This window comes from Polyergus mexicanus, unplaced genomic scaffold (assembly GCF_030449975.1).
Source record: "Polyergus mexicanus isolate NDT 795.1 unplaced genomic scaffold, iyPolMexi1.0 SCAF_3, whole genome shotgun sequence".
In the NCBI taxonomy this organism is placed as follows: domain Eukaryota; kingdom Metazoa; phylum Arthropoda; class Insecta; order Hymenoptera; family Formicidae; genus Polyergus; species Polyergus mexicanus.
Window position 1 is genome coordinate 10,705,026 of NW_027223323.1, and position 16,824 is coordinate 10,721,849.

Consider the following 16,824-nt stretch of genomic DNA (forward strand, 5'->3'; position numbering starts at 1 on the left):
GTTTTAAATAAGAAATAGGTTTGAGTTAGGTTATATCTTCCGGAAGTGGAGCCCCCCCGCAGGGGGGGCGGAACCCACTGTATCCATGCATGACATCCAAATATGCGAAAGGCTAAACAAAGTGCTAAAAGCAATGTAAAATTAATGACATCAGTATCAGAGATATATAAGTATGAATATATTTTATTTTGACAGATATTATAACCTTCAAATGTATCTCCTTTTCACGATTTCATATTTTACATAGATTTACCAGTATAAAGTGTTATAAGAATACTGATTATATTTTCCCAAAATGATTTTTATTTCTCTCCATCTGTTACATATTCAAACAAACAGTGCGCATGTTTCTGTGTACAAATGAACGGTGTCCAAACGAACGGTGGGCAAATGAACGGTGTCCAAACGAACGGTGGGCAAATGAACGGTGTCCTAACGAACGGTGGGCAAATAACGGTGTCCAAACGAACGGTGCGCATCTTTCTGTGTCCAAACGAACGGTGTCCAAATGAACAGTGTCCAATTGAGCGGTGTCCAAGTAAACGATGCGTATTTTCTTATGTGTCCAAAAGCTACTGTATCCAAAATTACTGTGTCCAAATGCACTGTGTCCAATTGAACCGTGTGCACAATCTCGTGTCCATTTGTAACGTGTCCATTTGCACCGTGTCCAATTGTACTGTGTCCAAGTGAAGGCCACTCGCCGCGAGTAGGTGTGACAGAGATAGCGCGAGGCGTCCGCAATGTGTAAGAGAGTGATAGCGCGAGGCGGTGCGAGAGAGAGAGAGTGAGTGAGAGAGTGAGAGAGAGAGAGAGAGAGAGAGAGAGCATACGCGAGACGGTGCGAGAAGGATAGCGCGAGGCGATCACAGGCACGAGGAAGGATAGCGTTCGCATTGGTGTTGGAAAAGGATGACGTTCGCGGGAGAAAGAGATAAAGAGAGAGAGATAGCGCGAGGCATGCATGTAGGAAAAGGAAAGAAGAAGGTGCAGAAATAATCGATACTTTAATTATGTAGCCGCGCCTTCGATTTACACGTCCACATTAACAGAATTTATTTGTTTCGCCGATCGGAGAGATAGGACGTAATTGATTTGTCCGGGTTTAGTTTGTTGAACCGTATTTATTCCTTTCGACACCAACTCCCGGACCGTCTTAGGTAATCGCACGCGACAGCAAGATATGAGCGGACACGCGAATTATCGTTTAACTATAACTTTATGAGCGTTAGGCGTTCGGTGTGCTCCCGGTGAAGGCTTGCGACGAAGTCTCTTAACGAAAAACCTTCTCTGCGATCCACGTACAATAGTCCTGGTTGATACGGGTACTACAAAAAAGGAGGAATTTCGATCGTTCGATTCCGAGAGCCAATCGGCTATCGACAACGAGGTGTTTGTCAGAATCGAACGATACGAAGAAACCGCAAACACGGAATGAAAACAAGGCTTCGCACGTAACGTCTCGCTTTAGAACGTTCGAGAAACGAAATTAATAATATAGTTTATAAAACGCTTACTTTCTTGAACATCCCGCTCGCCTCGTATACCGGGTAGGTTACGAAATAACTGGTTAAATCCTACCACTATAATCGATACACGACATCTTAATGATAATTCTCGATCAGACGGTCCGAAGAGCTCTACAGCAAATTTTTCAACATACAATAATAGGAAAGAGTACAGATAAAGATCATCGAAATACATGAATCAACTTAATCAGTAAATCTTAGCCTAGGGTTATTTACATAGGCGTTCTTAGAATAGATATATGTACATATACAGAGCGTGACGATAATTAAAGTCAAACTTAATTATTAACGCATAAAGAAAACGCAAATTAATTTAAGAGCCAGTGTCACTTGATATCGGTAGCTGACAGATCTGCGTTATTGGTCGCTTTAGAGTGGTTTTGGCAGTACGCAATGTAACTACTCGGACATGCCCATCCGATCCCGGATGTACGTCTAATATTCGGGCAAGTTCCCATTTCGAAGGAGGTGCCAAATTATTTTTCAACAATACCAGCTCGTTAATTTTGAGCTCCGGTTTGTTTTCTTGCCATTTACGCCTTTGTTGCAATGTATGCAAATAATCAGAAGACCAAGAACGCCAGATCTGCTCTAAAATCGCACGCACTTGCTGCCATCGAGACAGCCGATTCGAATCGATATCTAAAACAGATTCTTCAGGCGGACTTACTAACGGGCGACCGACTAAAAAATGACCCGGAGTTAACGCGGAAAAGTCATTCGGATCATCATGTAATGCGGAAATCGGGCGGGAATTTAGGCAAGCTTCGATTTGACACAGCAGCGTAGCGAACTCGATCTGCGATAATGTTCGAGAACCAATCGCTCGTTTCAAATGAAACTTTAATCCTTTGACACCGGCTTCCCAAAGTCCGCCGAAATGCGGAGCAGAGGGAGGTATAAAATGCCATTTTACGTTATCATTAGCGATAGCGTCTTGTATTTGAGGGTCAGCGACAAGTCGCTGAAAGGTAGTGTTTAATTCGCGGTCCGCGCCTTGAAAATTTGTGCCGTTATCACTGTACATGTCGGATGGAAGACCGCGACGGCTTGCAAATCTCCGAACGGCGGAGAGAAAACCGTTAGTAGCGTAATCATCTACGTATTCTAAATGGACGGCCTTTGTCGAGAGACAAATAAAAACGGCAACATAATATTTTTTGGATCGTTGACCGCGGCCGACTGACGGAATTATATTCATCGGCCCGGCGTAATCGACGCCTGTGTGCGAGAACGGAGCCGAAGGCGTGACGCGGGGCTGGGGGAGATTCCCCATCAGCTGTTGCGAGGTACATGCGCGTTCGCGTACGCACTTTACACAACTACGTATAAGAGATTTTACACTGGTGCGCGCTGAAATTATCCAATAATTTTGGCGTAAAATTCTTAACATCAATTGAGTGCCTCCATGAAGAGAGGCTTTATGAGCTTGAGCGATTAATAAATCCGAAATTCGATGTTTCGGTAAAATTATAGGGTGCCGTTCATCATAACTGAGTGACGAATGGTCAATCCGCCCGCCAAGGCGAATTAATTTATCTTTCCCGAGAAAGGGGTAAAGCGATAACAAAGAACTGGATCTTGGCAGTAAACTTTTATCGTTTAACGCTTGAATTTCGGATGGAAAATGACGTTGTTGCACGTAACGGAGCCAAAACAAGGAAGCTTCTTTGAGTTCGGCAGCGGACAAGCACGTCGTATTCACGTTCGTATTGGTCGCGCGACATTTTAGATTATTAATAAAACGTTGCACGCGTGCCGTGACTCGAATTAACCTCCTCCATGTAGAGACTTCGTTCGGTAATTGCCACTCCAGATTATGTTGAGCATGACAAACGATCGTATTTCGCGTTTCGGTTTCGATTATCTGACGATCGGCTTCAAGTTGATCTTTTAATTTATCATGGATCGGCCACGCGGTAGAAGGGGAACTCAACCAGGCAGGGCCGGCCCACCAAAGTTTGAAATCGCGGAGTTCAGCGGGTGACAAACCTCGCGACGCGCAATCCGCTGGATTTTCTTTAGATGGGACGTGATTCCATTTAATCGACGGCAGCCGAGTTTGTACTTCCGATACGCGATTCGCCACATAAGTAGTCCATCTGCGTAAATGAAAACCGCCTCGCGCCATCAATTTCGTAAGCTGATCGCGACTTTCCTTTAGCGACGGAACTTCATCGGCGCCAAATAGAACGTCGTCGACGTAAATAGAATCTTGTACTATTGTTTGTGCTTTTGGAAAGGAATGACCTTCGTCGATAGCTAATTGATTGATAACGCGCATGGCTAAATACGGAGCTGGAGCAGTACCGTATGTAACTGTAAGCAATCGATAAGATTGTATCGGAGAATTAATATTAGATCGCCAAAAAATCCGCAAAAAATCGACATCGTCTCGATGAACGCGGATCTGTCGAAACATCTTTTCGATATCGGCGGTGTACACATAACGAAATCGACGCCAACGAAGGATAATTGAGGACAAATCGCGTTGTAATTTAGGCCCGGTCATTAAATGATTATTTAATGTAGAACCATTGCTCGTTTTGCACGACGCGTTAAATACTACGCGAAGTTTCGTCGTGCTGCTAGACTCGCGTAGTACCGGATGATGCGGTATATACACCGCTTGGTTAAGCGTCGGATTTTCGTCGGAGACAAGTTCCATATGACCCATAGATTTATATTCATTTAAGAAAGAATGATAGGGTTTCGCGAGATCCGGATTTTTTCGTAGGCGTTGTTCTAATTTCGAATAAAGAAGCGCGGCAGTTTCGCGCGAAGCTCCTATATCGAGCGGAGGGTTGGTTTTAAATGGTAACCGTATTATATAGCGGCCGTCTTCGGCACGCTGATGTGTTTCGATAAAATGTTGTTCGCATTTTTTATCTTCTTCCGACTGCTGAATTTCGGAAGAAATTTCCTCGATCTCCCAAAACTTTTGAAGGAGAGAATCGAGCGAAGGAATTGTTACGCAATTTAATGAAGTCGCGGAACCGGTAATTGAATTAGAAGTTCCGGTAGGACCGGATAATATCCATCCTAAAGCAGTAAGCTGGGCCGTCGGAGTTCCGGTCGGACCATGTTTTATCTTTTGCTTTAATAACGATCCATATAAATCTGATCCGATGAGCAGATGGATCGGATGATTGCTAAACGGATCCGGATCCGCGAGAGATAATTTCCGTAAATGCGGCCAATAATCTACGGTTTTAGTCTTTGAGCCAGCGTATGACGTAATTTTTTGATATACGAAAGCAGTCAAAGAAAAGGTGGAGGAACCTCGCCCATTACAAGACTCGAGAGTAAGAGACACCTGAGATTTCGCTACGCCACTGTATCGTTCGCCGAAACACTGTACGTGGAGGCTCGCGCGGGAACGTTTCGTGCGCATAGTTTGACACAACGATTCCGAGATAAAGCTAACAGCCGAGCCTTGATCTAACAACGCACGAACTTTAAATTTACGTCCTTCGACGGTACGAAGTATTACCCATGCGGTGGCTAGTAACACGTTCGGCGGATTTTTCAGCGGCGAATGAATCGTTTGAACGGAAGCGACGGCGGTCTCGTTCTTTATCTCAGGGGTGGCCGAGCCGCTCGGTTGAGCGTTAAGAGTTTTGTTTTCCAAAACAGAATTTTCACTAATCTTCTGTACTGGTATATTTGATGCACGATGCAAGAGCGTATGATGTGCTCGTCGGCACAAATTACAGCGTTTTTTACTCTTGCAAGAGGTCGGGAAATGGCCGACTTTTAAACAATTAAAGCAACATTTGTGTGATTTGAGAAACTGAGTTCTCTGTTCGACGGATTTACGCTTAAACTCGTCGCATAACATCAAATTATGATTGCCGGAACAATTCAAACATTTTTCGGTGGCTACGTTATTCACCGAGGCCCGATTAGAGCCTTTATTTTTATGAGACGAAGTATCGGCATTTAACTTAGAATGATCGGTTAGTCCTCGAATTCGCAACGTCATAAAATCTCGAATCTCTTCGTACGTCGGAGATGCGGTTGATTTACCGCGTTGCAGATTCCACTCATTACGTGTGCGTGGACTAAATTTTTGCGAAACAATATAGACTAATAAGTCATCCCATTTTTCAACAGGTCTACCTAAATTTGTTAACGCGGCTAATGACGCGGCAACGGTATCGCGTAAACCTTTGAGTTCGACAGCGGATTCCGTTTTCATAATAGGCAAATCAGCGAAAGCGTGAATATGCGCATGAATAATCGCGTTTTGATTATCGTACTCTTCGATAAGTAATTTCCACGCACCATCGTAATTTGCGTCTGCAATCTTAACATGATTAATTAATACAGCGGCTTCGCCCGTGACACTGGCTTTTAAATAATGTAATTTCTGCGTATTCGACAGCGATTCTTTCGAGGCGACGAGCGATTCGAATATTCCGCGGAAGTTTTCCCATTCGGCGAAATTACCGGAAAATTTCGGCAACGGGATGCGTGGTAATTGCAATGAAACCGCACCAGACAATTCGCGAGAAGAAATGTCGCTTACCGTTGATGCCGCATTTGGGTCGCACCGGGAGAATTTACCTATCACGTCTGCGAGGTAGTCCGCCGCTTCGTGGTAGACGTCCTCGGCCGTAAAGAATTCCTCCTCGGTGAAGTATTGGACTGTACGCTGTTCGTCGGCCGTTGCTATTTGCTGAAGCTGGACGTTGAGACGTTGACACCTTTCCCATAATGTCTCCAAGGCGTCCAGTCGACTCTTCGCCTTGTATTGCGTGACGTTGGCCTTGCCCATTTTCTTAAAGTTGGGGAACACTCGCTTCATCGAGCTTATTGTAATAGATTGCTCGATGAGGAGGCCCTGCAGCGAGTCCGTCATGATGGTAGGCCGATAAGATGAAGCCTTTCAGCAACAATTTACCACCTGGTGGTTGTAGAGATGCTGAAGCGTGACGACTGGTCCGTCGCACGCGGATGTGCGAAGACGCACTATAATTTTCACTTAACCGTGCCGCGCGCTAAAGCGTGCGACAACTATGTGTGACTGCGGATTACGCAGGTCGCACTCTGAGGTGCGATGTGCTAAAGAGCACAAAGATTGCACTTAAGCTGTGCAAAGCGCTAAGAAGCGCGAGATTTGCGCGGCACTGCGGATTACGCAGGACGCACTTTGAGGCGTGGAGTGCTAAAGAGCACAAAGATTGCACTTAAGCTGTGCAAAGCGCTAAGAAGCGCGAGATTTGCGCGGCACTGCGGATTACGCAGGACGCACTTTGAGGCGTGGAGTGCTAAAGAGCACAAAGATTGCACTTAAGCTGTGCAAAGCGCTAAGAAGCGCGAGATTTGCGCGGCACTGCGGATTACGCAGGACGCACTTTGAGGCGTGGAGTGCTAAAGAGCACAAAGATTGCACTTAAGCTGTGCAAAGCGCTAAGAAGCGCGAGATTTGCGCGGCACTGCGGATTACGCAGGACGCAAATAATAATGATACGTTGTGCTTAAGAGCACAACTTTAATAATGCAATGGAATGCAAAGTTGACTTCGCGCACTTTATTTTCCCGGAAGTCCTTTCGACGCACTCGCGTTATTATTTACGGCAGTGGAATGCGGATAGATGTTTTGATGTCGCGCACCGTCTCCGTCTCGCGATAGTTTTTATAAGTGCTGTTACCTTAGCGTGTCAGCGTTCTCACTCGCACTCCGCGAACTGATTACCGAATCACTATCTGTTTTTCCAAAATCCGGCTCGAAGGACCATTTAATGTAGCCGCGCCTTCGATTTACACGTCCACATTAACAGAATTTATTTGTTTCGCCGATCGGAGAGATAGGACGTAATTGATTTGTCCGGGTTTAGTTTGTTGAACCGTATTTATTCCTTTCGACACCAACTCCCGGACCGTCTTAGGTAATCGCACGCGACAGCAAGATATGAGCGGACACGCGAATTATCGTTTAACTATAACTTTATGAGCGTTAGGCGTTCGGTGTGCTCCCGGTGAAGGCTTGCGACGAAGTCTCTTAACGAAAAACCTTCTCTGCGATCCACGTACAATAGTCCTGGTTGATACGGGTACTACAAAAAAGGAGGAATTTCGATCGTTCGATTCCGAGAGCCAATCGGCTATCGACAACGAGGTGTTTGTCAGAATCGAACGATACGAAGAAACCGCAAACACGGAATGAAAACAAGGCTTCGCACGTAACGTCTCGCTTTAGAACGTTCGAGAAACGAAATTAATAATATAGTTTATAAAACGCTTACTTTCTTGAACAAATTATAATAATAATAATAAGTTTATTTAATAATTGTGTGTATAATACAATGTGTGTATGTGTGTGTTAAAATAATAATAATAATAATAATAATAAAAATAATAATAATAATAATAAAAATAATAAAATAAAAATATAAAAATAATAAAATAAAATTATAATAATAATAGAAATATAAAAATATAAAATATGTATAATAGGGCTCCTTCTGTGTTCAAGAAAGTAAGCGTTTTATAAATTATATTATTAATTTTGTTTCTCGAACGTTCTAAAGCGAGACGTTACGTGCGAAGCCTTGTTTTCATTCCGTTTTTGCGGTTTCTTCGTATCGTTCGATTCTGACAAACACCTCGTTGTCGATAGCCGATTGGCTCTCGGAATCGAACGATCGAAATTCCTCCTTTTTTGTAGTACCCGTATCAACCAGGACTATTGTACGTGGATAGCAGAGAAGGTTTTTCGTTAAGACACTTCGTCGCAAGCCTTCACCGGGAGCACACCGAACGCCTCACGCTCATAAAGTTATAAATAAACGATAATTCGCGTGTCCGCTCATATCTTGCTGTCGCGTGCGATTACCTAAGACGGTCCGGGAGTTGGTGTCGAAAGGAATAAATACTGTTCAACAAACTAAACCCGGACAAATCAATTACGTCCTATCTCTCCGATCGGCGAAACAAATAAATTCTGTTAATGTGGACGTGTAAATCGAAGGCGCGGCTACATTCTGAAACAGAAAACTGTGAATAGGTGCAAGAGGGATAGCGTGAGAGATTCGTATGAGCGTGGGAGAGGGATAATGTTCGCATGGATGTGGGAAAAGGATAGCGTTCGTAAGATGGTGGGTATGAGGGAGATAGCGCTAGGCGACCGCATGCACGCATGTGGGAGAAGGACAGCGCAAGGCGTTCGCATGGATGTGGGAAAAGGATAGCACGATACGCCTATATGAGCGTAAGAAAAGGATAGCGGACGAAAATGAGAGAGAAAGAGAGAAAGAGGGATAGCGCAGGGCATGCATGAGTAGGAAGAGGAAAAGAGAAGGCGCTGAAATAATCCGATATTTTTTAAAATATAATAATAATTTTATTTAAAAAAATGTGTATATATATATATATATATATATATATATATATATATATACAGGGTGTCCCATTTTAATTTCCTCAGGCAAATATCTCAAAAACCAAGCTCGGAAGAGAAAAATGTTTCAGACAAAAGTTGTTTGGTTTCGAGGGGGCCATAAGATGGTATCCTTTGGTTTGACCTTGGAAAATCATTTGAGGGTCATGTAAAGGTCAACTTTAAAATCTGAAATGGAAATCCCCATTTTTTATTTAGTATTCTTGTAGCTGACATCGAGAGCTTTCCAAAACACTATAATAAAGTATTTTTTTATTAAGTACTTTTTGAGTTATTTTATATTTTAATCTGACATATTTTGATATAAAAAATTAAATATCTCGTAAAATATTTAGTTTTTGATAATCTTACCGTAATACTTCTATGTACAAAATAATGAGACAAATCAATCAGTATAAAAAAAATAGTTTTTAAGAAAATTATTTACAATGTATTTTTTAAAACAATGATTTGTTTTTTTTTTTGGCACTAATTAATTTGTCTCATTATTCTGTACATAAAAGTATTACGATAAGATTATCGAAAACTGAATATTTTACGAAATATTTTATTTTTTATATCAAAATATGTCAGATTAAAATATAAAATAACTCAAAAAGTACTTAATGAAAAAATACTTTATTATAGTGTTTTGGAAAGTTCTCGATGTCAGCTACAAGAATTCTAAATAAAAATTGGGGGTTTCCATTTAAGATTTCAAAGTTGACCTTTACATGACCTTCAAATAATTTTCCAAGGTCAAACCAAAGGATACCATCTTATGGCCCCCTCGAAACCAAACAACTTTTGTCTGAAACATTTTTCTCTTCCGAGCTTAGTTTTGGAGATATTTGCCTGAGGAGATTAAAATGGAACACTCGATATATATATATATATATACAAATGCGTGTGCGTGCGTGCGTGCGTGCGTGCGTGCGTGCGTTCGTGCATGTGTGTGTGTGTGTGTGTGTGTTTAAACAAATAATAAGAAATAATTGAAATGATAATAAAAATAAAAATATAAAAATATAAAAATATAAAAATATAAAAATATAAAAATATAAAAATATATATATACACACACACACACACACACACACATATATATATATATATATACAGGGTGATTCAAAACAACCTTCTGTCCTTACAATGTCATATACTTGACACTATTCTAAGACGACTTTTTCTTTGCCAAAATTTTTTCCGAGGCTTAGTTTTTAAATTATAAGCCAAAATAGTTAACGAATTACGGGCTGCGTACACAAGGCAGGCAGGAGCGGAGCAATTCACCGTCCCATACTGGTGATTATGTGAGGCGCTCGCTGCGATTAACTGTTTGCTACATGGGGTGTATGTGTGAGAGAGAACGTATACGCGTATTCATACAAATACACATTCTCTCTTTCTCATTCACTGACTCTTACCTTGTATGTAGAGATTCGTTGCCCTTATACGATTCAATAAGTAATATTTCCGTGTGATACAACGAGTAACTAGCAAACTTTTTTCACTCACAAATTGTACCACTTATCGAACTTTTATGTATTAATCCACGCACTTTATCGATAAACTGAATTTATTTAAAAAAACGATGTTATTATACGTCATTATATTTTCATATTTTATAGTTTTATGTTTTCGAAACTATCGAATTTACAATGTCGGAGGCTTTAGCCGATCACGGGACACATGATAGCGTCCGCGTCGATCACGCGTAATGTGATACATTTAGTTGTTCGGCAGCCGGCAACGATAGTACCGATATAACTTGCTTGTTGTCGTCGCGCAGTTTCCGCATCGAATAACGCGTTTCTTTCTTGGAGATATTTTAATAATTAATCGGTAGTAATCGGTAGATTGTGATTAACCGTTATAATCGTTAATAAATTCAATTTATCGATAAAGTGCGTAGATTAATTCGTAAAAGTTCGATAAGTGGTACAATTTATGAGTGAAAAAAGTTTTCTAGTTACTCGTTCTATCATACGGAAGTATTACTTATTGAGTCGTATGAGGGCAACGAATTACTAGATAAAAGGTAAGAATTAATGTGAGAGAGAGAGAAAGAGAGAGAGACAGAGTGCATGTGTGCGATCAACTGTTTGCTACACGCGATAGATGTAAAAGAGAAAGACAGAGAGAGAGAGAGAGAGAGAGAGAGAGAGAGTGCGTGTGTGCGATCAGCTGTTTGCTATACGCGATGGATATAAAAGAGAAAGACAAAGAAGAGAGAAAGAGAGTGCGTGTGTGCGATCAGCTGTTTGCTACATACGATGGGTGTAAAAGAGACAGAGAGGGAGAGAGAGAGAGAGAGAGAGAGAGAGAGAGAGAGAGAGAGATAGAGAATGTGTATGTGTGTGTATACGCGTATACGTTCTCTCTCACACATACACTCCATCATATGTAGCAAACAGTTGATCGCAGCGAGCGCCTCACATAATCACCAGCATCGGACGGTGAGTTGCGCCACCCCTGCCTGCCTCGCGTACGCGGCCCGTAATTCGTTAACTATTTTGGCTTATAATTTAAAAACTAAGCCTCGAAAAAAATTTTGGCAAAGGAAAATTCGTCTTAGAATAGTGTCAAGTATATGACATTGTAAAGACAGAAGGTTGTTTTGAATCACCCTGTATACGAATAAAATATATATTTTAAAAATTGTATGTCTATAGAAATGTATCAGTTATATTTTATAATAAAATTCTAAAAACTTACAATGTTAAGTAACAAATATATTATAGAGGGCTAACAGGAGCCGTGCGCAAGATAGAGGACGCAAAATAAATCTAAAGATTAAAATTAATAATATAATATATAAACGTTTCGTTTCAGTTTCGGACCATCTTCGGGCTATCATAGATATAAAAAATGTTAGAAGTTGTCCATAACTGAAAATTGATACATGATAAACGGTGTGATAAATATTACAAGAAAGGATAAAAACAATATATTTATATTTTAATTAAATGGCTGACGCTGCTATCTAACATCACGTACTGAAATTTAATACTCGCCTAGTGGGATAAGAAAGAAGAAAAGGAAGAATAAAAGAGAACAAAAATATATTTTAACAATAGTTTATTCTAAATAATATTTGCATGAATCTTTAATAATTCGTCCACCAATTGAATATTTTAAATTTGTAGAGCGCAATTTTTTTTTAAATGTATTTTACAGCGCTCAGTATTAGTAACATCTACACGCGGGAGAACTGCGACACAACCGATAGGCGAGGGGTCTACAGAAGGGGAGGGGAACCGTAGTGAAATCGGTAAGCGAAGGGTCCGCGAGATTGTGTGAGAAGGATATCATTCATAAATCGGTGCGACAAGGATAGCGTTCGTAAAACGGTGGGTAATTAATACGCCCGCGCGATATTAGCAACTTTCTCAAACCATCTAATAACATTTTCTTCTTCTTTTCCTGAAAAAAGTGGGAATAAATTTCTGGATACATTTATATTTTGCCAAATGTTGGAAAAGCCGCTGCCGTTTCTCAATGTTTTATGCATATCATATGCGTTTCGACAGAGCATGTTTGCAGTTGACAATGGAGGATGATTGCTGTAACACATGCATAACCAATTCTATTATGTATTGGAAATTCGGCATTGAGCTGATATGTGTTGGATTTTCTTCGAGGCATTTGCGAATAGGAAGAAAATAGCGCGAGAGTACAGTGCTTGCGTAATAGTATGAGAGAGAAATAGCGCAAAGTACGACGTTTGCGAGTAGGAAAAGGATGGCGCTAGGTACAGTCGTCGCAAAACGATAGGTCTGGAAGAAGATAGTGTTCGCAACGGTATGAAGGGATAGCACGAGGCGTTCGCATACACGTGGGAGAAGAATGGCTTTCGCATGTATGAACCACTATCGAACGGCTATCGAACGGCTTCTGAACAGCTTTAAACAGCTATCGAACAGCCTTTAAACAACTATCGAACAGTTTTGCATGCATGTTGGAGAAGCGCGAGGCATTCGCAATGTGTGAGAAAAAGATAGCGTGAGACATTCGCATGCACGTGGGAGAAAGATAGCGCTAATGGTAATCGCATGCACGTTGGAGAAAGATAGCGCGAGGCGATTGCTAGACTATGCGACAAGGATAGCGTACGGGTATGAAAGGGATAGCGCGTAGGTACTTGCGAGTAGAAAATGGATAGCGTAAGAGAATATGGTGGAGGCGCAGAGATACTCTTTTAATAATAATAATAATAATAATAACAATAATAATTTTTATTGAATAACTTGTGTGTGTGTGTGTGTGTGTGTGTAATGTAAAAATATATAAAATATAAAAATACAATATAAAAATTGCAAGATGATATGTAAAAATAGTAAGATGATATGTAAAAATGTAATAATATGGACGCTTCTAAAACAAAAAACAAGCGTTATTAGTATATTAATCCAGTTTGAACGTACTAAAAGTTTAAAAAGAAGATATTACAGTTAGTTCTATGCTTCTTGTTCGAAGGTTCTTTTAGCTCTTCCAACTCCCAATCTTTATCACCGAAATAATTGCTGTCATCATCGTAGAGTTTTAACCCGAAAAGCTTTCGAAGGCAAAAGATATCATTAATATTTCCACCCACTCGCGGGCCTCTCGGGTGTCGCCCCACAACTTTACAAAATCTTCTTGCGCATTCCGCCGCAACATACGCACCCTTTGTCGATGTCGTATATTCACAAATCCGTCTATGCGGACATCGATGAGGCACTGTAAATATAATGTAAAAATTATAATACACAATTTGTACAAAAGATGTACGCCACAAAAACTATGTACCTATGTAAAAAATGCAAGCTTTGCAGCATCTAATATTCTTTAATAAAATTTAGTTGCTCGCCGCGATATATCAATCATCTCTTGAGCCATTTTTATGCTTTTTCACTTTACGTCTCTCAAAAACTGTACTTAAAGACTCTTTATGACGAACACAACGGGATAGACATCATCTCGTTTAAACATTTTAGAGTACGGGATGTATCACTTACAAAGAACCTTCTACACTTGATAAGAAAACAAAAATTAGCATGTTTCCGCGGATAATTGTCCACAAGTCTGTTAAACATGAATAACTGATTATTATAATATGTAAACCACTATCGAACAGCTATCGAACAGCTATTGAACAGCTATTGAGCAACTATCGAAACAATATCAACTACATGAAACGGCAAATTAATTACTTACATACAAATAAAATAAATATGTTAAAAATTGTATATCTACAGACACGTAACATTTATATTTTAATTAAATAGCTGACGCTGCAATTTAACATCGCGTACTGAAATTTAATACTCGCATATTGGCTGAACTGGATCTTGGCAGGAAACAATTATCGTTTAACACTTGAATTTCGGATGGAAAATGACGTTGTTGCACGTAACGGAGCCAGAACAAGGAAGCTTCTTTGAGTTCGGCAGCGGACAAGCATGTCGTATTCGCGATCGTATTGGTCGCGCAACATTTTAGATTATTAATAAAACGTTGCACGCGTGCCGTGACTCGAATTAACTTCTTCCACGTAGAGACTTCGTTTGGTAATTTCCACTCCAGAATCTGTTGAGCATGACAAACGATCGTATTTCGCGATTCGGTTTTGATTGTCTGACGATCGGCATCAAATTGATTTTTTAATTTATCATGTATCGGCCACGCGGTAGAAGGAGAACGCAACCAGGCAGGGCCAGCCCACCAAAGTTCGAAATCGCGGAATTCAGCGGGTGACAAACCTCGCGACGCGCAATCCGCTGGATTTTCTTTAGATGGGACGTGATTCCATTTAACCGACGGCAGCCGGGTTTGTACTTCCGATACACGATTCGCCACATAAGTAGTCCATCTTGATGGATGACCTCGTAACCATGCGAGCGCGACAGAAGAATCTGTCCATCCGTACATCGGAATATACTGCAAATTTAATGATCTTTGCACGAATTCTAGCAATCGAGTTAATAAGACTATGGCATTCAATTCTAACCGGGGCACGCTAATCGTTTTAATCAACGCTACCTTTGATTTTGCGGTTATTAAGACTACTGAAATTTCGCTGAGCGATCGGAGAATTCTTAAATAAACGACAGCGGCGTATGCGCGATTAGACGCAACGGCGAACCCGTGCAACTCGATAGCCAAATTTTCCGGATGCATTCCGGCCCATCGCGAAATGCGGATTTCTTTTAAATTTATGAATTCCGCGCAATATTTTTTCCAGGACTCTAACAAATCCGTCGCGATAGGAAGATCCCAATCGAGTTTTCTTAACCACAGTTCTTGAATCATAATTTTTGCGGTAATTATTACCGGAGAAACCCATCCCAGTAGATCGAAGAACTTCGCGATAAATGATAGTATCAAACGTTTCGTATTCATATTGACTGAAGGTGACTCGATTTAAAAACGAAAAGAATCTTCTCGTGGTATCCACTCAAGTCCGAGCACTTTAAGCGTATCACCTTATCAAATATACGAGCGATAGCAAGTTCATGCTCTCCCGGAGGAATGTCGGTTAATAATTCTATAGAATTGGCAGCCTATTTGCGTAAATGAAAACCGCCTCGTGCCATCAATTTTGTAAGCTGATCGCGACTTTCTTTTAGCGACGGAACTTCATCGGCGCCAAATAGAACGTCGTCGACGTAAATAAAATCTTGTACTATTGCTTGTGCTTTTGGAAAAGAATGACCTTCGTCGAGCGCTAATTGATTAATAACGCGTATAGCTAAATACGGAGCTGGAGCAGTATCGTATGTAACTGTAAGCAATCGATAAGATTGTATCGGAGAATTAATATTAGATCGCCAAAAAATCCGTAAAAATTCGACATCGTCTCGATGAACACGGATCTGTCGAAACATCTTTTCGGTATCGGCGGTGTACACATAACGAACCTGACGCCAACGAAGGATAATTGAGGTCAAGTCTTGTTGTAATTTAGGCCCAGTCATTAAATGATTATTTAATGTAGAACCATTACTCGTTTTGCACGACGCGTTAAATACTACGCGAAGTTTCGTCGTGCTGCTAGACTCGCGTAATACCGGATGATGCGGTATATATACCGCTTGGTTAAGCGTCGGATTTTCGTCGGAGACAGATTCCATATGACCTATAGATTGATATTCATTTAAGAAAGAATGATAGGGTTTCGCGAGATCCGGATTTTTTCGTAGGCGTTATTCTAATTTAGAATAAAGAAGCGCGGCAGTTTCGCGCGAAGATCCTATATCGAGCGGAGGGTTGGTTTTAAATGGTAACCGTATTACATAGCGGCCGTCTTCGGCGCGCTGATGTGTTTCGATAAAATGTTGTTCGCATTTTTTATCTTCTTCCGACAGCTGAAGTTCGGAAGAAATTTCCTCGATCTCCCAAAATTTTTGAAGGAGAGAATCGAGCGAAGAAATCGTTACGCAATTCAATGAAGTCGCGGAACCGGTGATTGAATTAGAAGTTCCGGTAGGATCGGATAATACCCATCCTAAAGCAGTAAGCTGGGCCGTCGGAGTTCCGGTCGGCCCATGTTTTACCTTTTGCTTAATAACGATCCATATAAATCTGATCCGATGAGCAGATGGATCGGATGATTGCTAAACGGATCCGGATCCGCGAGAGATAATTTCCGTAAATGCGGCCAATAATCTACGGTTTTAGTCTTTGAGCCAGCGTATGACGTAATTTTTTGATATACGAAAGCAGTCAAAGAAAAGGTTGAGGAACCTCGCTCATTACAAGACTCGAGAGTAAGAGACACCTGAGATTTCGCTACGCCACTGTATCGTTCGCCGAAACACTGTACGTGGAGGCTCGCGCGGGAACGTTTCGTGCGCATAGTTTGACACAACGATTCCGAGATAAAGCTAACAGCCGAGCCTTGATCTAACAACGCACGAACTTTAAATT

The 16,824-nt window shown here is 41.0% G+C and overlaps 3 protein-coding genes across 3 annotated transcripts; all 3 read right to left on the bottom strand.

The window, feature by feature from the left end:
- Positions 1-1,842: 1,842 nt before the first annotated feature.
- Positions 1,843-6,393, bottom strand: LOC138944975 (uncharacterized). Its single transcript, XM_070316094.1, has one exon. It carries the CDS (start codon positions 6,391-6,393, stop codon positions 1,843-1,845), a length of 4,551 nt encoding a protein of 1,516 aa, XP_070172195.1.
- A 7,803-nt stretch (positions 6,394-14,196) lies between these two features.
- On the bottom strand, positions 14,197-15,297 carry LOC138944976 (uncharacterized). Its single transcript, XM_070316095.1, has one exon. The coding sequence runs from the start codon at positions 15,295-15,297 to the stop codon at positions 14,197-14,199; it is 1,101 nt and encodes a 366-aa protein (XP_070172196.1).
- A 161-nt stretch (positions 15,298-15,458) lies between these two features.
- LOC138944977 (uncharacterized) lies at positions 15,459-16,028 on the bottom strand. The gene has a single exon (XM_070316097.1). It carries the CDS (start codon positions 16,026-16,028, stop codon positions 15,459-15,461), a length of 570 nt encoding a protein of 189 aa, XP_070172198.1.
- Positions 16,029-16,824: the final 796 nt, after the last annotated feature.

What these genes read in the sequence shown, in the direction of transcription:
- LOC138944975 (XM_070316094.1), bottom strand. Translation starts at nt 6,393, where the DNA reads ATGACGGACTCGCTGCAGGGCCTCCTCATCGAGCAATCTATTACAATA.
- LOC138944976 (XM_070316095.1), bottom strand. Translation starts at nt 15,297, where the DNA reads ATGAATACGAAACGTTTGATACTATCATTTATCGCGAAGTTCTTCGAT.
- LOC138944977 (XM_070316097.1), bottom strand. Translation starts at nt 16,028, where the DNA reads ATGGAATCTGTCTCCGACGAAAATCCGACGCTTAACCAAGCGGTATAT.